The sequence below is a fragment of the Lycium barbarum genome, chromosome 3 (genome assembly GCF_019175385.1).
Source record: "Lycium barbarum isolate Lr01 chromosome 3, ASM1917538v2, whole genome shotgun sequence".
Taxonomy (NCBI): domain Eukaryota; kingdom Viridiplantae; phylum Streptophyta; class Magnoliopsida; order Solanales; family Solanaceae; genus Lycium; species Lycium barbarum.
The window spans coordinates 722,981-748,371 of record NC_083339.1 but is presented as its reverse complement, the minus strand read 5'-3'; the positions used below and the strand labels follow the sequence as shown (position 1 = coordinate 748,371).

The window sequence follows — 25,391 nt, the reverse complement described above, 5'->3', positions numbered from 1 at the left end:
AATTCGTTAATTATAAAATTTTAATTCGTTCCCTAACCGCTAATTCCGATAACCCAATACCAATAAGCTAATAAATCAATCTTGCGATTAGGTTATCAATAACGGTTTAATTTTTAACACATCCGCAAAGTAAACAGCACTAAGCTCATCCAAACTTGACTGAAATCGGTGTAAACTTGTAAATAGCATCCAAGTGTAGAGTTACACCTTTTGCCTAGTCATGGTTTCACTTTAATCTACCAAATCCCAGTACACCAATTTCTATAGTTAAAGATTGATTAAGGAGCTTCTACAAAATATATCTTACTTATTAATCTTCTTCTTCATCGTAAATTTACCCTTAACCTCCGAAAACTCAAAACCCACACTACAACGGGTCAGCGGAATATATGGATTAGTAAGTCCACCGATTTTTCTTTTAGTTGCTGAGTTTTTATGTTGATGGGTTATATCTTGTCTTTACTTCAGGCTTTAAGGGTTATTTCGGGTCATTTATTTAAGGAAAAAGTGTCAAAAATATCTCTCTACTTTGAAAAAAGAGTTAAAAATATCCTCTAAACTTATTTTGGGTCAAAAATACCCCTCCCGTCCTTAAAGTTTTCAAATATACCCCTATCTTGACGGAAATTATCCCTCAAAATAACCTGAAATTATTTTTTAAATCCGCTCCATCATTTAAACCCTACTCAACTAAATAATATTCCATAAGATTCCCTTATTCCCTCAATTCTCTCAAACTTCATACCTACGTATTGGGAGAATAAGAAGATCTTATGGGTTATTATTTAGTTAAGTTGGATTTAAATGATGGAACGGGTTTAAAAAATAATTTTAGGTTATTTGAGGGATAATTTCAGTCAGGACAGGAGTATATTTAAAAACTTTAAGGATGAGAGAGATATTTTTGACCCAAAATAAATTCGGAGAATATTTTTAGTTTTTTTTTCAAAATAGCGAAGTATTTTTTACCCTTTTCCCTTTATTTAAAGTTGGACCTTTCTTTTTGTTAATAGCCACACCATGTCCTTTCATTTAATTGCTCGGTTTGTCCTTCTAATGGGCTGGTCATTAATATTTTCCCCTCAAATAGAAATTATGCCTATTGGGACATAAGTTCTTTAATAGATCCGGCAAAATTATATTGAATTCCTTAAAGAATTTATGTCCCAATAGATATAATTTCCATTTGAAGGACAAAAATTAAAGAACAGCACAAAATAGGGACCAAAGTGCAAATGACCCATTCCTTTTCCCAACCAAAATATAATGTACTAAACCCCTTAGAGAAGGCCCACCCAAAAATATAAATGCAGTAAACCCTGAACAATGGTGTGCCATCTTGGTTTCAAAAATAAATCTTCCTAAGTAAAGGTAATTCAGTCCTTTGTTTTTAATCTTGATGGAAAAATCATCAAAGTTATTAGGTACAAGTGAAGGGATTGATAGAATAAGTTTTTGCCAGATGGTATACTCCACGATATCCTTTCATCTCTCGACATATTTGATGTGTTTCACTTAAGTGTTTTGTCTAAAATATGGAACTATATATGGAGGACAATGCCTTACTTGAATTTCGATAATATTAATTGCTTTGGTCGTAAACGGGTTAATGGGCATCCGGAGAAATTCAAAGAATTTATCAATAGGACTTTACGGTAATGATGCAGAAATTTACGGTAATCGTAATATCAAAATTTCTTGCCCGAATCTCAAGGTCTTAAAATATGGTGCTCCAATGGCAAAGGATATAATTCTAGAGAATCTCTTCTCTATAGAAGTTGTTCACCTCTTGTATGATCCTTGTGAACGACTAGAAGAACTTGGCATGCTTTTGCATAAGATGATCAAGAATGTTTCTTCTACATCAGCTTTGAAATTGTGCTTTTGGTCCACTTTGGGTCTGTATAAAGTATATCATCAACTAAGAAAATTCCCGGTCACGTTTTATTAGCTCAAGTCGTTAAAATTGATGGTGGAAGTTGAAATTTTTTGCATGGAAGTCATTCTTCATTTGTTTTCTATTGCGAATGAGGGTTGCCATAAAAACTGGAAGATGAATGACCTTAGTGAAAGCATTGTGTTCTTGGAATCTCATTTGAAGTTGATTAAGTTTTTTGGTTTCAAACACCGTCGCAGTGAGATGGAGCTACTAAGGTTTTTCCTTAAGAATGCGCATGTATTAGAAAAGCTGATAATTGTTTGGGACGACCCTGCTTACATGTGTGAAGACGAATCGGGAAAGGAGATTGACATATATGAAGAGGCGTCGAAAAAGGAGGTTTCGAAGTTTTCTAGAACTTCTTCAAATGTTGTTGTGACATTTCTTGATGTCAAATACAAATCAAGACCTATCAAAAGAGGTTTTCATTGTTACAAGCTAAGTTGCCCGGACTTTTTAAAAATAGATCCTCCAAAAGCATTACATTTTTTGAGGATCCGACACTGGTGAGGCAACATGTTTGGAAAGCCCAAGCAATATAGGTTAGAGGTATCTAAAGTTGGGTTCAAACTTTTAAATCATGAACTTTGGCATGCACATCATTTCAACAAAAGCAAAAGAAAAAAAATTCAGGGACCAATTCTCCAAACAAAACAAAAACAAAAATGTTTGTGTTTCTACATCAACCTCAAATTAACATACAATAATAACTAGTGAATTTCTTAATACATATACAGGGTCTGAGCAAAAGCTATTGGATTTCCGAAAACCCTTAAATTACATGTACATCCGCTTCCGTGTCCAATCAGGCTACATGTTGAGTATTACTATACAAAGATAAGCACTAACAGAGTATAACAAGGACAACTGCGCCTCAGTCACAAACATGTACTTTGAGACCAAAAAAAAAAAAAGAACTGGATCCGGTCTACCCTCATAGAGAACCAGACTATTCTCTTCATCATTGAAATTCGCGATTCAGTACCAGTGCGAATGTGCATTATTGTCCTTTCACAACAGGTGTGTACTAGAGGGGTTTGCAAAGAAATGCTCCCTTGAAATTAATTGTGAGTTCTTGAAATGGCTACCAAGAAGACTACTCAGAATTGTTGGTGCTCCGCCTGGATTTGTCTGCGGAATCTTACGCGCAAAGATGTCGTTGTCCAGAACCATTATGTTTAACAAACTTCTGCAACTCTAAAAGACATAACAAGGATGTTTTAGCAGATGAGAAAAGGTAAAAGGAGTCAACTGAACTTGAAATAAACTGATTCTTCCATTACACGTCGGTAAATGTTTCAGACGATATATGAAACCAAGTCATTTTTTTGGGCGGATTGCCCTTCATTTGGGGTGGTCTTTAATTTTTGCCCTTCAAATTGGTAGTCTTTAAGTTTTGTCCTTCGCCTAATACCTCGAGGTTGTGGGTTCGAACCCCAGTTCAGTGAAAAAAAAAAAAAATCGCAAGGCAGAATTTGCAAAACTCTGCCTTGCAATTTTTTTTAAAATTTTTGACTGAGCAGGATTCGAGCCCGAAACCAAAGGATGTTTAGCGAAGGGCAAAAGTTAAAAGACCACCAACTTGAGGGCCAAAAATTAAATACCACCCCCAGCGAAGGACAATCCTGCAAATTGCCCAAACCAAGTTACACTTCTAACAGTTGCGAATACAACGCATTTAGGCCCACGGCCCATGAGTTGGGGGAGAAAACTACAAGTGTCGGTAGAACATGTGTACACTTTTCGTCTCTTAAATATGCAGAGTTGTCTATCTCATACCATCATTAGTAAAAGCTTTTTTACATAATTGTTGAAAAGGTGACTTTAGATGTAATTTCTCCATTACTACCAAAACTTTGATTTGCTTTGTATCTTACAAGACTAGAAATTTAGAACCTAATTGGGTTCCCCTTGTTCCGAATTTTGGACCAATGAAATAATGGATACTACGTATGTCAGCAATTCTCTGCCTAGGATGCACACAACCACACAAACCAGAAAAGATCCTAGCTTTTATAAACAAGTATGGTAAAGAGATAAACTAGTTAATGTTTAAAAGGAACGTCAGGACTTCCAAAATGAAAGCTTAGACAAAGACTAAGACCCATGAGGCGCATCCAAAATTATGTTGCTCGGACTCTTCACAAATGCCATTGGGTGCATGTAGGAACTTCCCAAAGTAGTGCATTTTTTTTTAAGATCCAACACAGGTACGGCGACAGGTTTTTGGAGAGTCAGAGCAACATTGATGATTCAAAGGCAATCTAGAAACAGCTTGAGGAATTCTGAGATAGAAATAAGAGGATTTGAGAATTTTGAGCAGCTCATAATTTATAAAAAGAGAGCCTCCGGACTCTGGAGAAGAGATTATTGGAATTTTGATAATTTCTTGGGCAAGAATAATGAAACCGCTCAAACATTTAAGTCCTTTTTTTTCCCCTCAACTCAAAAAGATCCTTCCTAAAAGACTGAGACTGGTCTAAGCAACAAGAAAGGTAACCAAACAAAGCACGAACTGCAGTGTGACATCTACATGGAAAGTGGCTACTAGCTTCATGTTACATTTTATCTGATTATCAACAGACATAACATACCTGAGGACTCAGAACATGCATTTCGCTGATAATATCATCCTGAAGAATATTAAGTAGTCAGTTCGAAACTAATAATATAAACCACTAGTATCTATACTTATATATTATTACGAGGATGGATTATACATAAATAGTTAAAGCTGAAAATGGATGTTTAAATTGGTTACTATTTGCAATGTGTTCATCAATGATCAAGATGAAGATAAAAAATGATTCCATGATTGAGTCTCAACATTCATAGGGAAATAAATCCATATGACATGAAGCGCTACAAGTCGATATAAAGTGGTATTCCCAAGAACATAACGCAAAATCTAGGTGAGAAATTTGAAAAAGATAGAAGCAAATGAACCTAAAACTATCGCACTTTTAGAGAAGCCTACGGCTAAGTAGTGGGAAAAATAAGAAAAGACTAGATAAAATGAACGGAAAAGGCTCAAATATGTCATCGAACTATCGGAAATGGCTCGTTTATGTCACTCATCAATAGTTTGGCTCATTTATGCCATCGAACTATAGGAAATGGCTCATTTATGACATCGAACTATAGGAAATGACTCATTTATGCCAGTCATCAATAGTTTAACTCATTTATGCCATCGTCTGTTATCAAAATGACTCATCCATGCCATATTTTATTAAAGCTGGTCTTACAATACCATATATGACACGTGACCTCCAACTAGATTATGGTTGTGGGTGGGCAGGGTGTATGGGTTGGGTTTTTTCTTAATTTGATATTTAAAATTGGGCTGGTTTTGATTAAACAACGTAGACCTCTAATTGGAGGTCACGTGTCATATCTTGTATTATAAAACCGGCGTTAATGAAAAATGGCATGGATGAGTCATTTTGGTAACGAGTAATGGCATAAATGAGTCAAACTATTGATGAGTGGCATAAATGAGCCATTTCCTATAGTTCGATGGCACAAATGAACCATTTCCTATAGTTCGATGGCATAAATGAGCCAAACTATTGATGAGTGACATAAATGAGTCATTTCTGATAGTTCGATGGCATGTTTGAGCCTTTTCCGTAAAATGAATAAAGATACTGCATTAAGAGAATTAGACAAAAATTAAGGAAAAATTTGCTGATTTATTCTACAATAAACAAAGATCAATTTTGTCCCTTATCTTTTGAAGCAACTCATTATGCACAAATCTAGGAAGTGACTGTTCTAAATTGCACAGATTCACTGGTCAGGATCGGGTGCCCGTGTTTTTGCGAAAGTAAAAGCGCGTACCTCTTTTATTCCTGGATTTTGCATCACTATGCCAAGAACACGCCGTACAAGTCCCTTATAGACACGTTCATTTGTAGTACCATCACCATTTAGCCAAGGCAATATTGGCTTACCCAAATGCAAACCAGTAGAGCGGAGCTCATATGGTTCTTCTGGATGATTTCTTGTAGGTGAACTAGCTACAGTAGGCTGAGAACCTTTGGCCTCATTGATGTTTTGCTTTTCATTTGAAGGTTCAGTAACCTCTTTAGGAAGATTAAGAATTGTAATTTTGTGTACCTTATCAGATTCCCCACTCATTTCCTTCTGCAACTCTACATCTTTATGATCTTCTCCATTGTGTGTAAGAGATTCCTCATCTATTCTAGCCTCAGAATCTTCGTAAGGAGATAATGTAGCATCTTGATGAATAGCAGCCACTGGAGTCAAAAAGTACTTGGAACGATATAAAGAATCAACCACCCGAATAGAGTCATAAGCATTGACCTGCATTTTGGGGTCACACTAGATGATTAGTCAAATAGAAGGCCCAATGGTCCATCTACAGCACTCCATTTCATTCTCTTTTAATTATATCACTAGACATAATACCTTCTTACATGATCAACCCAAATATAAAACAAACAACTACACCGAGCTTAATACATAATGTCGAGGGTTTTGTTTTGAGTAACAGATTAGTGGCTACCTCCAGACAATATTATTTGATGAAGCTGGTCAGCAGCAAATTAAGCATGTAAGCCAAAATTTTATTCATAGAACACGTGGCTGATGAATCCACAACACAAGAGACATGCTAACACTTTACTGAGAAGAACAATAACACACCCAAACCGAAATGGATGAGCAATCTACTAGTAATACAAGAATTTTGAAGTCCATGTCTATGTGTTTATGACGACTACGCCAAGTTTGGTGCCTAGTCACATGATAACCTACCAAACATTTCCATATCACTAAACCAACTCGACATCAGGGAACTCAATTGCAAACCGTTTTTGCCCATCTCATAGCTTCTTCTCTTTCCATCCGCTATTGTTTCATGCTTAACAAAAACTCAAGGAATATATGGTAGATTCTTTGATAAAACAGCTTTTTTTTAATATCATTTGGCACTTAAAACCAGCATTTTCATGTTAAAACATACCAAAGTATGCCCTTATTCTAAATACAATAAAATTAGGGGGCTCCGGGGAACTTCAAGGTAATATCCATCTGTTTTCAGGAATGCGTCAGTCAATTTCATAAGAAGTAAATTCTCAAGATTCAGACACGCATAAGTGACAAGACAAACACACTATACAGAAAAGTAAAACACACAATGAAGAGACTCAGAGACCAAGAGGAGTTTCAGGCAAATCTAGCTAACACTCAACACAGGTGAAAAACAAACGAACCAACAGCTTCAATTTTTTCTACAGGGAAGACTTTTCTCTTCTAAACAATCCCTTTACTAATGTTTCCTATTCAGTAAATTAGCGAAAAGTGTTATATTCACAGAAAAAGCATCAGATAAACCATAACTTAGGATATCATCAAAATTCCTTCTTTAATAACTCTAAGCAGGTGCATGAAACTTCATCAGATGGTGCAATGGGAAGAACAAGGGAAGATAGCTAACTGTTAATTCAGACAAACCTTCAAAACTCGTCCGAATGCTTCTAGCACCTCGACGACAGATTCCGAAAGCTTTTTCTCTGGAAAAATAATAATAGATGCAATGAATATCTAAATGGAGGGGTTAGAAGACCTTGTAGGTTTGTGGTTACATACCCTGCATCTTTAGAATCTTCGAGATATCTTTCATGCATAAACCTTGGTCACCAGCCATTTGGATAGCTGAATAAACAGATCTAAACATTTCTGGAGATACCAGAGAGTTCTGTTCTGAGCAAGAACCAAAGGAACACACACGTTCAGCGTAGGTAGTCATAGCTTGCCATGGTGACTCAGTAGGAGAAACTACAGTATATGGGACCCCACTATCATGAAGTTCATTTACTTGGTCATCTGTGTCGAATGAGACATTGCCAATATCAGCGGCTTGATGCTCTTCAACAGATAGTGCGCAAGTGTATTTGTCAGTGTCTTTGAGTAAATCAATAGTTTTTATTCTTGAAAGTGTAGCATGCCTCAAGCACAACCTAATTCCAGGAAAACCTTTTGCACGGCGTGAGCAAAGCTCACCACCATCACCAGCCGTTGAAGTTTTCAGCTTTTTATACCTGTCACCGTCAGAAAATTCACTGTCATCATATTTGCGTTTAGATGTCCGGGGGTCCTCAACCTCTCCAACACCTTCATCGGGTAGGCATGGTGCAATTGATAGTTCTCCCGAAGCAAACAGAGCACACAGGTGGAAAACATCTCCACACTGCAAATCCGTTGGAAGATCCACTCCCTCAGCAATCAGTTCCTTCTCTCTTTCACAAAGCCAACTAGCAAACTTAGCAGCTCTGTTTCCGGTATCACTTGGGAATGGAGAAAATTCTATACAATTCAAGAAGGTTTGAGAAAGGACAAAAGGATTATTGGTCTGGCCCCCAATCTGCAAGGAGAAAATTTATTGCTTAGGAAATAACTGCAGGAGAGAAAAAAAGGATGCAGGATGGGTCTTTGTAGCAGCAGTTGCATCTATTCGGAGAACTGATAGTGAATTTCATTTATTTTACATCTATAGCTATAGGATATAGGTGAAGAGAGATTACTTTTAAAACAAGAAGTAAGTTAATAATTCTATTTCTCTATATGGCATTTGACTAGCACAAAATTTAAGACGTTAATTTGACTTGTATTATATACTAGTGGTAGTGGAAGAAAATGCTAGCTAGTCTTACATCACATCAAAGTACAAATTTGAATAGTTTGGTGAATTTGAATTTTGAAAATTGCGGAAACTGTATAGATTAATTTACTTAATGGAATCATATGAAATATTATGGAACATCTCAAAACAGAAATATAATCACATAAATTGACATGGAGGAAGTATCAGTCAGAAATATACAAGGCCAGCAGCTAAAGACATAGTAGTGAAAAACAAGCTTTACCAAAACTTTCTTGTCCCTGAGGTAGTTGAAAGCAGCAAAGAGATCATGCTCAGAATAGCGCCTTAAAGTTTCAGCAAGCAAGGTTGGCACAAGCGGAGATTTTGAGCTACAGAGGAAGATGAGCTTAAACAGCTCTGCAGCATTAGCAACTGCTGTTGATTCATATAATCGTTTACTGATGGGGATGCTACCAATTGTGAGATTCACATACTTCTGACCGATCCTATTTGAGCTTAATGGTATACCAGAATCTTCAGGCTTTTCAGCAAAATTTTCAACATATTGGCCACCAGAAACCGGCAAAACTGATTGAGGACCATAAGAAACCTGAAAGAGGGGGGAACATGAACCGAATGAAAGAAAATTTCGAATAACAATCTGGTATAGAAAAGAAAACTGAGTTAGTCACAGTTCTTTCAGAAAACAAGATAAGCTACACTTCTGCAAACAACCTAAAGCAAGTGCCCGCACCTCAACTTGCTGATATTTTGTTTTAATGCTAAGCCTAAATCTAAGTAATTCACGACAAATTCACGCCACGAAAGTTCATGAAATAACTGAGAAGAAAGTGTGAATCTCACATGTCTTTCATCAGTTTTATCATCTGAGCACTTATCAAAGAAAGGTTGAACATCCTTCAAGGTCTCTGATTTGGCTATCTTTTTGCACCGCAGAGCATCATCCAGAGCCGATTTTATATTGGCATCATTAAAGTTATCCCATGGATCTTGAGAGAGGAAGTGTGAGGTATGTTTAAAACAACAACATTCCGTGGCTTGGTGACCCTCATGATTCAATGTTTTATCTTGGGACTTTTTAAGATAATCCACATAACGCTGACTAAGCAAATTACAGAGTCTCATAACAGATTTTCTGAACTGTCGACTTGTTCTTAATGAAGACATTCTCCTTCTGCAGGCATCAGGTGGTGCTGGAAGATTTGGAAGCTTTCCCCAGTCTACACGATTGAATTTTGCTCCAAGAGAAGCTCGGTGTCTTGCATATTCAATAACCAGTTGCCTGTACATAAAGTTTCTCATGTAATCCAAGTAATAAGCTTAAACATACAAATAGATCCAGGCTACAGGATAACATGGGCACAGCATTATGGGAGAAGCAGTGAATCACCAATTTTATGAAAAGGATTTAAGCTCAAAAATCTTATGAGCGTGGGGAACTTTGGAAAAATCTGTCCATACCAACCAGCCATTAGGTTATTGACCTCATGAGGTAGGAGTAATTCATAACATTTACCTATCTACATCATCTGTCCAATAGAACCTTCCCCTGCGTGTAGGCTTTGCTCTTGACAAGGCATATTTATCAAGAAAAGCACGTCCTATTCCATCATCTTCAGGTACTTCTGATTCTTCAGCAGCTTCCACGTCATCTTGAACGTCATATCCCTCCAAGCTACGTGTGCGTGTGCATGAAGTAGACGGGAGAGAGCTTTGTTCTTCATTGACTATCTCGCTCAGCGTCTCATGGGGCTGTCCAACCACGGTAGAAGCCTCTACATGCTTTGAGGATTTCCTTCTTACTGGTCTTTTCCTTTTCTTTGAAGATAATGCAGGTGTACCTTGATGCGGCTGAATTTCGTCCTTTCCAGCATCTGAAGCTCGATCAAATCTGGTCAGTCGTCGTTGTCGCTTATCATGATAGACACGGAGGACCTGCAAGTGAACCGTCACTGACTGAAAAATGTAGGACTTGCATACTGTAATGGTCAAATGAGACATCAGTAATGGAAGTTCTTTTTTCCAGTAATAGGTAAGAATGAGCCTTCCCAGAATGCGACTGTCCAAAAACTAATCTATTTATATGTGCTTAAGCAAAACAGAGTTTCCTTCAAACAAAAATGAATCTCTTAAGGTCTAGAAGAATTTCTTCACTCACTACATGAGAGAGTACCAATCAAGAAGTTTTCTAATGAAAAACTAATTTTAGCTCTTCATGCATACAAAGGTGATCATTAGTTCTTGTTTGATGCATTCACTGATTCATCATTTAAATGTGCTGCCTAATATAACGGATAAAGCTTCAAATTCATGAAGTTGCACAACAAGAAAGTGAGAGTTAATTGTTTACATGCAGATAGAAGCTGATTCCTACGAAGCTGCTTGTTGGTCACAGATTTAGTAATATAATCTAATGTAGGAAAAATTTAGAGGCAACACAGATCCTTTACTCCTGGCCCCTCATAAGCAATCTTTTGGTCCTTTAACATGCTGATTTTCTGTGTGTCTTCTTTTATTTGTGTGACAATGATGTGGCTGCCCTAAAAGGCTAAAACATAAACATATCCCAATCATGAGCACAATCATAATTAAGAGCAGTATTATCGCTCCCTTAATAGAGATATGTACTAGTCATGAGTGTAAAATATTAAGTACAATATTGATGTTTTATTATATTAGGGAACACTGTCCTTATGTGTCTCTTACTACAAGTCCTTTACAAAGTCTGCATCAGCCGCCAGTCATCTCTCTCCTCTTCTTTTTTTCTTTGTTGTGGGGACTCATCTTTCTCTTCCTTCTTTCTCTTTGTTACGAAATCAGCAGCAACTCATTTATATCCTTTTTCCAGGTCAAAACTGGTAAGATTCCTTCCATCCTAAGTCTAGTAGCCGGCTGTCTCTTCTACTTTATTGTGTTTTCTGTTAGTTCCCCTCTTTAACCTTCAAATACCAAACTAATTCAGCTATACTCATCTAGTAGCACACAGAAAATGGAAACTATCCCATTTTATGGCATAACTGCAATTAAAGACTGACATTCCAGCAAGTCATTAATCTGGAAAGTCAGGTTTCCAACAATAAATTGTTAACCTAGAATCAGCCAGTTTACCAGCAACATATTTCCCAACATACAGGTGCCTCAGCAACTTTGTTTATCTAGGCTTACAAGCGGATCCAGATTCCAAGACTGCTGGAAGAATATTGCCAACAAAATAAGAGCAAACAAGTACTAAATGACACCACAATGTCGAACAGTCAGATAAGTTAGATAATCAACCACATTAGTACTTTTTTAACAGTTCAACTTCCAGATGTCTTATAGATTCATTAAACAATTTTATTATTGCAACTCAGAGAGCAGTACCTGCTCAAAAGTCAAATTCAGATCTTTAGCAATCTCCTCACACTCCTTGAATGAAAGTTTCCTCTGCGGACCGTCGTTAATAACACGCTTAAGGAGTTCAGCCCGCTGATCAGCCGTCATCACTCTGACTGAGGCCCATGATCGGAAAAGAAATACCTGACCAACATTTTACTTCCCTTTCATACAAATAGAAACTGCGAATAAACAATCAAGAGGGACAAGTAACCTAGATACAATGCAACGGAAAGATGAAACAAAAATAATATTTCTCTAAACATAATACTCATTCAGCAGCAAGTTCTTAAGCATGAACAAGCCATCATACATGCAAAGGAGCAAGAGACTAACCAAGCAAAGCTAACCATCGTACGATATAAACAAATGCCAGTTCTAAAAAGGCAATCTTTCTTTTTGATCGGCATAGAAGTACTCTTGCATGGCATCCCATTTTATTCCTCCAAATTAACAAATCAAAGAAAAAATACTCTTCCTTTTTTACTTTCTATTTTGGAATGTTCCAAAATGCTTGACACCAATTCCATTCCTATACAAATTTCAAAACTTTCAAGAGTTCAAATCACTACGCGTTCTTAACCATTTCAAGGATGCAATCAAACTCTAAAGAAATGATTAGACATGCTATTAAGTGCACAACTTCATCATAAGTTGGCTTATTAAGGCCCGTTGGCTTTAAGCACTTTGTTGCATCAAGTATCAAATCTTGGCCATTTCCCGAGTTGTTATGTCCTTTAAAAGGGGAAGATACCACTGAAGATAGATTAAATACTGAATTTTTAAAAGGATATATAACAGCCTCTTGTAGAAATGCAAGGTAAGGCTTCATCCAATAGAGACCTAATGTGGTCCGGCCCTTCCCCGTGGACATCCACTATGCCAAAGAATGAAAATTCAATGTAGTCAATGAAAGGTAAAGAAAATAAAAAGGATTAAACCTCATTAACTGCGCAGCCGGGGAATGCATGCAAAGCAGCTTTACGGTCACTAGCAGAATAGCAATACTCTAAAGTGTTCCAGTATTCCTCAACAGCTTTTATACTTGAAAGAACAAAATCATGTCTGATTTGAGGGCGAAGATCTGGACAATGACTAAAATGAGATGAACCCACTGAGCAAACAGGTTCTTCAATGTAAGGTTTAAGCTCCAATACATGAGTCAGAGTCGTATGAGGGAGATCTTCAGTGTTTTCTGGATGTCCACCACATACAAGTCTAATCAACTGCCATAGACAAATATAAGACCAATTAACTGCTGCATCAATAAACAACTAACATAAACTCTTACAGCCAATACTTTCTCACTAGAGTAGGAAGGAGTTCAATATAATTATTATTTTAAAAAAAACTAGGAGCGCATAGCAGGAGCTTAGTGCACCGGGCTGCCCAATCTAGGAGTTCAATATAATGAATTCCATCACTCAGTTTTTACTTTCGCATTTATGAAGCCTTTTCTCTTTAAGAGAGCTAATAAACCAGATTTTTGCACTAGTTTTTGAAGCTTTAGGATTTCGTTTAATTACAGAAATAGCCAGTAAGAATGTGCTTCGCAGGGAGAAAGATGGTGTCAGGCAGTTGACACCAATTATAATTTTTAACATCCGTAAGCATCATATGGAATATTAATCCTGAAACTCAATAACTATTAGACATCCCGCAAGTGTCTCAAACAGCTTTCAACTACAGAAACTGCTATTTCTTTGAGTACTCAGCAGGCTCTAAATATTCTGGAAGATAACAACTATTTTTATCGGGAAAGAGTAACTTTATACATTAGAAATACCAGCAAAAAGAAGTCGCTGGGAAAGTTACAAAGAAAACAATTCTCACTCTCATATAGGTGCTCCCTTAAATAATTTATGAATTTAGTCAAGAGATATCGGTGACTGAATCATGTATCAGGCTCTCTACAAGCAACCTGAACTACATTGTGCTCTCCTTTATTGAAAAAACTCTAGCATACGTCTAGTGGATAATGGAGATCGAAAGTGAACTCCAGTCTCCTATGGAATTTGGGAATGTACATCGAAGAAAATTTGTATTTTCGAAGAAGCATGAATGAATGAACTCAACATTCCTATCTTAATAGTTCCTACAGCCTCAAAGAATACTAACATATTAAGGGAAGCCTTGTCCAGAAACCACACTGTACCACGCATCAACAATCTAAATTTCGAAGTAAATTCATTGTACCTTCAAACGTCGTATAATGTCAATCAACGATGATAGTCGTCCAGTTGCTCGGATATCCATCAGATGCTTGTATTCCAGCAGAGGAAGATCAGAAAGGCAAAACCCATTTTTACATTTCTCGATCGTATCCTCAAACTTTTGAGTAGAGCCAACAACTTGCAAGAACAGTTCAAGCGGCATGGCCTTAATAGCTGCATTTAAATCAATTAATTTACATGTACTGTGAGGATTTTTTAGGTCATGGCCATGTTTAAAAGATGACAAAACATCATCACAACCAGGCAAACTGTTTACATATTCCCACAGATAGATGTGAAGAAGCTTTGCGCGAACCATCTTGGCCAGTACAAATCCATTTGTACGCATAGCTTCAGCTCGCTCAGCTTGGTTCAATTTTATGCTTTGATGTGTCCTGGCGAGATCATTCAGTTGAGGAATTGACTCTCCCTTTTTCGATTGAGAAGAGGATTGAGTGCGGATTTGTGTCTCAAAAGACCTGAATCTCTCATGAATCTGTTCAGCAGATACACTAGAAACTGAAGGGTGTAGAACCACCTGTATCCTACGACTCTGATTACAATTTGTTAGAACAGGGACATAAACAACGATAAGTTTACAATGTCCTCCTTGCAAGAGCTTATTCAGACAACGATCTAAGGTCTTTCTGTCTGTCGTTGTCGTCTTCTCCTTCTCAAGATCCTGAAGCCGTCTGTATAGCTCTGATCTGACCAGGAACTTCTCCTCCTGATTAAAGAGAAAATATTTCTGATCCTTCATCTGTGGCAATATGTAGCCTAATGGCCAGAAGAGCTTAAAAAGAATGAGCAAGTAAAAACACCTCTAGAAGTTTAAGTATCCACTGCTCCCTTTTTGCACTGGTTGCCTCCAACGTGAGACAGGGATACCTCGGATAAGATCGGCGTCTTGAAGGTGTCGGCACAGCAAGAGCCAGTGCTTCCGCTGGTGCAACATATGATGATGATGCACTCACTATCTGTAACTCTGCATCAGAAGTGGCACTGCTTACCTTGATGGTCGAGTCCAGTGAACTCTTCAGATGAAGTGGGACAGATTCATCCTTTTCATCCAGCACCAAACTAGCAGAAGCTTTTGGTACAATTCCTGTGGTTACATTTTGGCTATTAGCTACACCACTACCTTCAGGAAATGAAGCATCCACATCTTGTCTGGTTAATGCTGAGTTTTCTTGAAATTCTAAATGTGTTCCAAGTGGAGTGCACCCAGAAATTTCTGAAGGGTCTGCCACTGGTTTATTCAGAGTGATAGTTGAAGCTCCAGGATTATGGTTTCCAGGCGTCCAGAGTCGGTAACCCTTGGCTTTGTTCATGAGTTCTGGCTCCATATGTATTCCGAATCTATTAATGATATCAAACAGCCGATTGTAGTGCTGTTTATTGCTTAGTCCCAGCCTTTTGCATACCTATAAAAACATTATAACGGCAAAGAAAGTTTTGATATCACAGAAGCATATATGAGGAAGCATCGCATAAAAGTCATATTTTGAAAAGTCAAATGCACACACAAATACATGAATCCAACAATAAATGTGTGCCATACCTTATACATACAAGCAATCTGAAAAGGGGCATAAATGAAAGGCAAAATAAATATATTGGAAAAGTTTCGGTTAGCTTAATTAGAAAAACTTACTGACAAAAAGAAAAGTTAAACTAGAAAAACTATTGATACCATTAGTTATGCTCCTGTCCCCTTTCGGCTGCTATGTTTAGTGCTTGTTTGACCAAACTTCTCAAAACTGCTTATTTTGAGTACTTTTGCAAAATAGCTTTTTAGAGATCAGTGTTTGTTACAAAAATGACTTGAGATTTTATTATGAAAAAATTGAATGAAGTATTTTAAATAAATTAAAATACAAAATGATAAATTATAAAATATATATTAAAGTGTTTAACCAATATAAATACAGTTAAACCAAAGTAACAATATTGGATATCGCATTAATTCTTTTTTTATATGAGGATTTAAATAATCAAAATACATCATTCAATGTAAATTGAAAATCTAGGAGAAGGAGAAGAGGTGGTAAAAACAAATAAAGAAAAGGAGAAGTTCACTGAGAAGAGATTCAAAAAATATGATCCAAGCCACAAATTATAGATCAGGTGAAATTACACCAGAAATGAAGAAGAGAATATACACGTAAAATACTATCAGCACAACTAAAATGATATTAGCATTAGTTTCGACATTCATAAAAGAAAATATCCAATACCTGAATGAAGGGCAACCCTCTTTCTCCCTCAGCATCAACCATATCGTAAATCTGATGCTCAATAGGAAGCTCTAAAAGCAGGTCCGATATACGACCTCTCCTGGCCTTTTTCATCGTTGCTTCAAAATGCTTTGGTGAAAACCCCTTCAACAAATGTAGACACTTGACCTCCTGCAAAGAGGCACAAGATAAGCAATTAATTAACTAGTCAAAATCCCAACTCCTAGACTGTAGATTGTCCACCTAGCATTTACACAAAACGAATTTTTTTTTTTTTGGTAGGAGTACAGCCATCAACCATGTTGTGAGCAGTAATAATATATGCATGAGCTTAAGACAGTTTTTCACTGTTGTCTACATGGTGTTTTTTTCCTAATCGGTCATACAGGGATAAAAGTGGTACTTTCAAATTTGTTTAGTTAGAACAAAAATGAAGACAAGAAATGGTGAAGCTAAGAAACTTTATTTATTGCCTAGGAAATTGTGGATGACAGCTGTGGGATAAAGTGAAGGTAAGAAACTTGCGCTGGAGTCTATAGTAATTAAATTAGTTATCATTCAACTTTCAAGTGTAAGCCTCCGCCAACCCCCCACCCCCCTCCCCCTCTTCCAAATTAAGGGGAAAAAATGAAGAAAAGGATCAGCTCAACCCAATGAATCTTTGCCCTGCTCTTTGGACACAAATTTCAATTATGTCCATACAGTGTGTCTGAGAATTTACAGCAAAAAATTGAAGAGTAACTTAGCAGAAAATAATAGCCGCTAAACCCTCAAGGGTTGGCCTGGTGGTAATTGGCTTGAGCCTTGGGGTTTGCTCCCTTTCAAGGTCTCAAGTTCGAAACCCACTGGGTGCAAACAATTTCTGAGGGCCATCGGACTGGGGTAAAACCCTGAATTACCCGTGGTGCACTTGCGAAAAACTCCTTGCCGAGGGCCTGTGCACCCCCGGGATTAGTCGGGGCTCAAAGAGACCCGGACACCCGGTGCTTAATCAAAAAAAAGAAGATAATAGCCGCTATCAATCTCCAATACAAATCTTATATCTTACTAAGATCCAATAACCACATGAATAAAACTAAAAAGAATCAATGAACCGCCACAACTTTCCTTCCTCTTAAAAGTTCCAAGCTTGAGTTTAGGCAAGATTGACCTTTAACTAGCGTGGAATTTGTCATAATCTCTTTACTTTCATGGAACTGCAAACCTTGTGAACGTATGTGTTTCTGTATCAATTTCAAATGGAGTAGATCTAAATTCAAAATTTTAGGCCAAAAACGACTTCAGAATATGTCATTTAGTTGCATCAACTAGGTTGAATCAGCAAATAGTATTTGGTAAGAAAACAAAATCACTTCTTCCAACAAGTATAAATTCATCAAAGTATTATGTAAAACTTTAAGCTTTCTCTCACTTTATCAAACAGGTTTAAGTTGAAAGTCAAGAATCTCCTGCCCTAAAGTACAAGTTGGATTAAACAGCTGCAAAAGATCTAGTCAAAGATATTCTTTACTGTAACTGTAAGTGACAAAGTTGGTTGAAACACCTATCTAACAATAAAGGTCAATTTTGGAATTCCTCTAAAAATTGACGGATGCTCTCGGCGCATGTTAACTCTCTTTGCTAACGTGCACTGAACTGCATCTTCGTCCTCGCAATCCATGGCGAAACGAGGGCTTGGGCGTCCAAGGAAAGACGAAGCTACCGTACTACAAGCAGCAGTGATGAAGGCGAATAGAAATAATGGAAGTGCGATGAAAGTAAACTCTCCTAACCAAGGTCCCATGAGTCCAGCGATTGCTACTGCTCGAGCAACGGCAAGCTCAGTATCTCCATTAGCAACACCTACAATGGGATCTCAAGTGGCTGTGCCTAGTACCTCAAACTCAAATTTGGGGAAATGCACGAAGAGCCTATGGAACCCATACCAGAGGATAGTGGGGAACTGGAGCAGGAACCACTGATAGAAGAGCATGTACAAGAGAGGAATGAACAAGAGAAGAAAATGTGGTCTGGTCTATTCTCGAATAATCAAGCTGCTGCACATGGAATGCCTCTTCCCTATATTGCACCCCAGGTGCTCGACGGAAAGACTATGATAGTTCTGGAAGAATCTGAAGCGGAAAAAGAGGCAAAGGATTGGAGTAATGCCCTAGTCATTTATGCCATGGGTGATTTGCCAAACTTTACTTATATGAATGCATACGTGGGGAAACATTGGAACTCAGTAGCCTGGCCTGAGCTTTTTTGGCATGATGAAGGATGTTATATAGTGAAGTTTCAGAGCTCGGAGGATAGGGATGAGATCCTGTACTCAGGGCCTTACACTTTCAATGGCATGCCTTTGATTTTGAAGATATGGACCCCCTGATTTTGATTTCCAGCAAGAAATGCCTAGAACCATGCCTATATGGGTGAGGTTTCCTGGCCTACCATTGCATTGTTGGGGAGCACAGACTTTGAGCAAAATAGCTAGTGGACCGGGGAATCCAACGTTTGCTGATGAGTGCACTAGGAAACAGAGCAGGATCTCCAATGCTAGGGTCCTTGTGGACATGGATGCCACACAGAAGATGCCGGATGAGATTCTTGTCACTGATCCTTCAGGAAGAGTTCTTGACCAGGGGATACAGTATGATTGGAGACCTAAGTACTGTAAGAAATGTGCTCAGGTTGGCCATGAATGTAATGAGAAATACTTACAGCATCCTCAAAGACAAGGGAAAGCTCAGGACCAAGATCAGGGGAAGCACAGACAAGGAAAGGCTCCAATTAAGGAACAAGAGAAAGGGGCCAAGAAAGGTCAGCAAAGGAATAAGCTCACACAACAATGGAGGAAGAATTTGAATTTGAAACAACCTGAACCAGAGATAGCACAAGTGCAACCAGAGGCATTGGCTGCTCAGTCTGATATGGAAAGATATCAGGAGATTGTGGGATGAGTTCTTTCTCAACACTTCCTTCCAAGTGGGAAATGGGGCTCATCTTCTATTCTGGGAAGACAAATGGCTTGGCTCTATTACTCTTAAGGATGCTTTTCCTAGGCTGTTCCCTATAACAACTAACCCAGATTCAACAATTGCTCAGAACTGGAAGGACAACTCATGGAATTTGCACCTAAGGAGACACCTAAATGACTGGGAAATAGAGGACATGATAGCATTGATTGGGTGTCTACAGAACAGTCCAGTTCTCACTCAGAGAAATGACACACTTAAGTGGGGCAGTAACAAGGACGGTTCTTATTCTGTCAAAGAAGGCTACCTGCTTCTGACCTCCAACTAGGACCTGATTGATCAATGGCCTTGGAAGCTCATTTGGAAAATCAATTTACCGCCTAAAGTCTCCTGTTTCTGCTGGGTCGCTCTAAAAAGGGCTTGTTTAACTCTGGACAACCTCATGAAAAGGAAATTTTATCTCACTAATAGATGTTACATGTGCCATTGCACCTCTGAAACCATTAACCACCTATTCTTACACTGTCCAGTTGCTACAGATGTGTGGAATATGTTCCTCACTTTGTTTGGTTTGCAATGGGTTATACCTCGCACTGTCAGGCTGGCTTGTAGTCATGATGGACTACGAGCGCCGCACGGGCGTTTGTGTGCCGCTGACGCGCGAAAAAAGTTAAGAGGATCCAAATTATAATTTTCATGCTAGATGCCAGAAACTGAACATCACCCACCTCTGTTTTGCTGATGATTTGTTAATGTTCACTAGAGGGGATGTTCAGTCAGTTCAATTGTTAAAACAGAAATTTGATCTTTTCTCTGAGGCATCTGGATTGAAGGCCAACTTGAGTAAAAGTCAAGTTTATTTTGGAGGGGTAGATGTGCAAACCAAAGAGATCATCCTGCAGCACCTTGGTTTTGAAAGTGGAGAATTACCTTTCAAGTACCTTGGTGTGCCACTTTCCACCAAGTGATTAACAGTGTAGCAATGGCAACCTCTAGTTAACAAAATTACAGCTAGAATTCACATTTGGATGGCTAAAGGACTAACTTATGCAGGAAGACTGCAACTCATTAGAGTTGTATTGTTTGGTGTTCAGGCTTATTGGGCTCAGCTTTCCTTCTTCCTCAGAAAGTGATGAAGCTCATAGAGGCTATATACAGAAGCTATTTGTGGACAGGGGAAGCAACTATGTCTAAAAAAGCATTGGTAGCTTGGGAGAGAATGTGCGTTCCAAAGAGTGCAGGAGGACAAAGTGTGCTAAATCTCAAGATATGGAACCAGGCTGCTATATGCAAGCTCTTCTGGGCTCTGAGTCAAAATAAAGAAAAGTTATGGATCACTTGGTTCCATACTTATTATATAAAGCAACAGAATATTGGCCTTATGGAGATCCCTCAGCGAGCTTCGTGGATGATCAGGAAAATCTTCACTGTGAGGAAGCATTGGACTAATATAAGCACTGGACAGCACCTCATTCAACATGGTAAGTTTCTGATAGCTAGTGCTTATAAAGAGCTTAGAGGAAGTTTTGACAAGGTGCAGTGGAGGAATTTAATTTGCCATAATGTAGCATGCCCAAAACAAATCTTTATAATGTGGGTAGCCTTGCATCAAAAACTCAGGACCAGGGACAGGTTAATCAAATGGGGACTGAATGTGAATAGCAAATGTGTGTCTGTGATGTGCATGATGAAACAGCTGAGCATTTGTTCTTCAATTGTGACTATACATGAGCTGTTTTGCAAGGGCATACTAGAGCGGATGAATTGGCACAGAGTGATTCTCAACTGGGATGCAGAATGGCAATGGGTGGCTCATCAATCTAGGGGCAAACAAGGGAGACATAGAATGCTAAAAGCTGGGTTTGCTGCTACTATCTATGACCTCTGGATTGAAAGAAACCAACAAGTTTATCAGAATAAGAGTAAAGCTAAGGAGGTGCTCCTCCATTCCCTGAAAACATATGCATTAGAATTAGAGGGAGTCAGCTTTTGTTTAAGTTTGTTAGTTCCTTACAGTAGTTCAAAGTGTTGTTTAGGTATGTTGGATAGGAAGGTAGCTAGTTGCGAGGTTTATGTTGATAGAGGCAGACCTGGTGGTGTCTTCCTCTGGCTATCTAATTCATACAGGTAATTAATAAAAAGTCTTTCAATTACAACCACCCACCCCCACAACCATAAAAAAAAAAAAAAAAAAAAACATAAATAATCTACAAGAATTAAACTGCATTTCCACTGGATCAGATTTGTTCAGAAAGCTGGTTAAATTTGACCAATTTTCAGTGGATTCCTGACAAAGATGTTCATTCCAATAGGACAAAGTGTTAGAAAAGAATAATAATTACCCTTGGACCTAAGTCCATTATCCATAAAGGAAAATGAGAAACAATAGAAGAAACGGGAGAATATGCAGTGGAGCCATAAGCACTTCCCAGGTGTCTTAGATACTTGTATGAAAAGAAAAAGAAAAAAAAAATGTAACAGATAAAACCCACAGCAGTTGGTACTAATAAGTCGGTACTTTTCACTGACCTTCCCATCTACTATGACATCGTCCTCCTTCACCACTTGAGCCTCCTTCAGCTTCTTGAGAATCTAGGGGTAAAAGTTTTGGATTGAAATATGATGTATGAGATAGGTTTACGAGTTGCAACATACCCAGGATACAAAATAACAAAAAGGAAGAACGTACATATCTCCATCTCCTATGCCCCTTAGTCCCTTGATAACCAAGTTCTGGCTTGATGTCACCCATAGCAAGGACCTTCATAAATGAAAACAAATAAAAGAATCAGCAACAGAGTACATCTAAAAGCCAGATAGATGAAGCATTCAACGTCAGAACCAACCTTTCCCTCAGCACTTTCAAGTTTATCACAGATAGCTTCTAGTTCCGGAAGAAAATCTTTTACGTGCAGATCTACTTCAAGAGATTCCTCAGCAACACCAACACTATTTTCATCTTCACCATCAGTAATCTCACTATCCTCCAAGGAATTATCCCCCTTCGTTATCTCAAGCCTTTGTTGACTACCCAAATTCTTTGCATAGCGGGACAAATAGAGCATATTGGTGGAAACTGGACCTTTTTTGGAGTCCCCTTCTCCAGCTATGTCTCTTATCCTAAGGATTGTGGGCTGTCTGACAATCAATCCTCGTTTTTCAAGCTTCCTCAATATGTAGAACATGTCATTTCCTTTAATCTTAAAGTCTTTGCCAAGCTCATTTTGTGCAATTCCTTTTCCTCTGAAACTCGGTCAAAGTTAAGAGACTTTAATCAGCAACTAAGCTACTTCCCTTACTAGTGAACCTAATATCTTGTCCCAAAGCATGCACCCAAGGTTGTGGCCTAGAGATCAATAAAGTGGGTGCAAATCTTGGGACCAAGGTTTAAATCAACAAGACGACAACAACATAATACCCAATGTAGTCCCACAAGTGGGGTCTGGGAAGGGTAGAGTGTATGCAGAACATACTCAATGTAGTACCACAAGAGGCATTCTTTTTTAAACAAACTAAAAACGAAAGTAAGACAAACAAAGTGAAATGGAGGTAGTATTATTTCTTTGCACTTTTAGCATCTAAAGTAAAAGTTTAGAAGTCCTCAAATTATTCATATGCATCGAGTGTGCCACACATACTTGTAATTGACTAAATACCAGCAAAAGATAAGAAAAACTATTAAACAGCTCAGTAAGCCACATAACCATGCAATTCCAGTTCAAATTAGAGAGAGAAAAAACCCTACATAAGACTGTAATCATCCAACTTCAGCTCAAATGAGAAGAAAACTACCTCGATATTGGACAATTCAACTTGATTTGTTTACATTCGATTGGTCTCCTGATGCTAAACTATAATTTGCAATTATTCTCATATCAATATAGTTAAAAAATAGTATACTTTGAAATGTTGGTCAAAGTTCATGTAGTTTGACTCCCGAAAAGCTAACCATGATACAAGTATTTCGGAACAGAAGGTGTAATGTTTTTCATAAACTCCGTGCTCAGTCAAACACAGTAATAACAAAAGGAAAATTACGCTCTATGTCAATAATTGAAAATATTTACGCCACGTAGCCCATGCATTGTATATAAAGACCCATTTAGCTCATATTTGTGTATAAACACCTTTATATATATGCTCATAAAAGAAACAAAGCAAAAATAAAACACAAATCTAACTGTAGCGAGACAACCAAGGGCACAACGTTCATGCTTCTCAGGAGTCAATTTGACTAATTTAAAGCTAAATTGGATTAGATTAGATAAATTTAATATCTTAAAATTAAAATTTAGATATTCAAAAACTATATGAAATTTACTATAATCTGCAATTTTGTCATATCAATATGGCAAAAAATACATTTTACAATGTTGATCAAAGTTCACATGGTTTGACACCCCAGGAACTAAACATGACAAGTATATTGCAACGAAGGTAGTAACTTCTTTTCATAAGCTCTATGCTCAGTCAAACATAGGACTCCCTCGGTCCCAATTTAAGTATCTTACTTTCCTTTTTTAGTCTGTTCCAAGAAGAGTGCCTATTTCAATATTTAGTAAATTGACAATTCAAACACTATGCTTGACAAGTTTAAAACCATAAATTCAAAGGACATTTTAACACATTACACACCTCTCTAATTTAGGACCACAAAATTCAAAAGTCTCTTTTTATTCCTTAAAGTATGTGCCCAGTCAAACTAAGACACTTTAATTGGATCAAGAGAGTATATTTTAAAATGATATGAGCTCCCGAAAAGCTAAACATGACAAGTATTTCGGAACAGAAGGAGTAATGTTTTTCATAAACACCATGGTCAGTCAAACACAGTAATAACAAAAGGAAAATTACGCTCTACGTCAATTTTTTAAAATATTTACGTCACGTAGCCCATACATTGTGTATAAACACCCAATTTACCCCATATTTGTGTATAAATACCTATATATATGCTCAGAAAAGAAACAAGAGTAAGAATGAAGGCAAACCTAACAGTAGCAAGACAACTAAGAGCACGAAGTTCATGCTTATTAAGTTACAACTTTCTCATATCAATTTGGTGAAAAATACATCTTACAATGTTGGTCACAATTCATACAGTTTGAATCTCGAAAAGCGAAAAGTATCGAATAAATTAAGACAGAGTGAGTAATGTTTTTCATAAACACCTCGGAAAGCGAAAAGTATCACATAAATTTGGACTGAGCGAGTAATGTTTTTCAATAACTCCTCGGAAAGCGAAAAGTATCACATAAATTGGGACAGAGTGAGTAATGTTTTTCATAATGTTTTTCATAAACTCCTTGGAAAGCGAAAAGTATCACATAAATTAGGACAGAGTGAGTAATGCTCTTCATAATGTTTTTCATAAATTCCTCGGAAAGCGAAAAGTATCACCTAAATTGGTACAGAATAACTAATGTTTTTTATAAACTCCTCGAAAAAACAAAAAATATCACATAAATTGGAACGGACAGAGTGAGGAAACTTTTTCAATAAACTCCCCGGAAAACGAAAAGTATCACATAAATTGACACAAAAACTCCGTGCTCAGTCAAACATACAGTAATAACAAACAATTCATACATGCTCAACAAAAGCAAAAATGAAACACAAACCTAACAGTAGCAAGGCAACTAAGAGCACGACGTTCATGTTTATTAAGCTTAGCATCAGATGCATCAATATCATAAATTCCAATAAAACCATCACACATATGCTCCGGCGCTACGATTTTCAAATCTAACCGCTCACTTTGATCCAGTTCACGAACGTAATTATCCGTCGAGGTGTAATTAACACCATTAGATTCGAATTTGAGGCCTGGAATGTCAATGAGGTTAAACCAAAGGACTTTTTTGACGTTTTGACAAAGTTTAAGTCCTTGATTGGAAACTGAAGGTTGTAGTTTTGGCCAAAGCTTTGAGAGATGGAGACCGGAATCGCCATGGGAACATATTTCTTCGAGCGCCAAGTTAACAATGGTATCCATTGGAGAGACCAAAATTCATTACTGTGAAATATATTAAATTTTTAAAT

General features: G+C 37.6%; 1 protein-coding gene and 1 pseudogene across 4 annotated transcripts; one reads left to right on the top strand and one right to left on the bottom strand.

Moving 5' to 3' along the window:
• The first annotated feature begins 1,609 nt into the window (after nucleotides 1-1,609).
• On the top strand, nucleotides 1,610-2,780 carry LOC132633856 (FBD-associated F-box protein At5g22730-like; annotated as a pseudogene).
• Nucleotides 2,591-25,391, bottom strand: LOC132629835 (uncharacterized). 4 transcript variants are annotated; one of them, XM_060345213.1, is made up of 17 exons: nucleotides 24,971-25,390; nucleotides 22,196-22,592; nucleotides 22,039-22,110; nucleotides 21,879-21,941; nucleotides 16,396-16,566; nucleotides 14,980-15,582; nucleotides 14,142-14,885; nucleotides 12,887-13,171; nucleotides 11,934-12,089; nucleotides 10,087-10,505; nucleotides 9,414-9,852; nucleotides 8,833-9,159; nucleotides 7,556-8,330; nucleotides 7,421-7,479; nucleotides 5,783-6,268; nucleotides 4,534-4,572; nucleotides 2,591-3,136 (listed from the first exon to the last, which is right to left on the bottom strand). In XM_060345213.1, the coding sequence occupies exons 1-17, from the start codon at nucleotides 25,342-25,344 to the stop codon at nucleotides 2,951-2,953; spliced, it is 5,595 nt and encodes a 1,864-aa protein (XP_060201196.1). In that variant the 5' UTR covers nucleotides 25,345-25,390; the 3' UTR covers nucleotides 2,591-2,950. The 4 variants fall into 4 exon arrangements, with proteins under 4 accessions (XP_060201196.1, XP_060201199.1, XP_060201197.1 ...); XM_060345216.1 differs by having other exon boundaries at nucleotides 25,107-25,236; XM_060345215.1 differs by having other exon boundaries at nucleotides 2,934-3,136; nucleotides 4,534-4,558; nucleotides 24,971-25,391.

Bases quoted from the DNA above. Each gene is read 5' to 3' on its own strand.
- LOC132629835 (XM_060345213.1), bottom strand. From the start codon at position 25,344: ATGGATACCATTGTTAACTTGGCGCTCGAAGAAATATGTTCCCATGGC. The intron at 14,886-14,979 runs GTGTTTTTACTT...CTCTTTAATCAG, and splicing joins GGATACTTAAACTTCTAGAG to GAGGAGAAGTTCCTGGTCAG. The intron at 13,172-14,141 runs GTACAATGAATT...TGTCTATGGCAG, and splicing joins ACATTATACGACGTTTGAAG to TTGATTAGACTTGTATGTGG.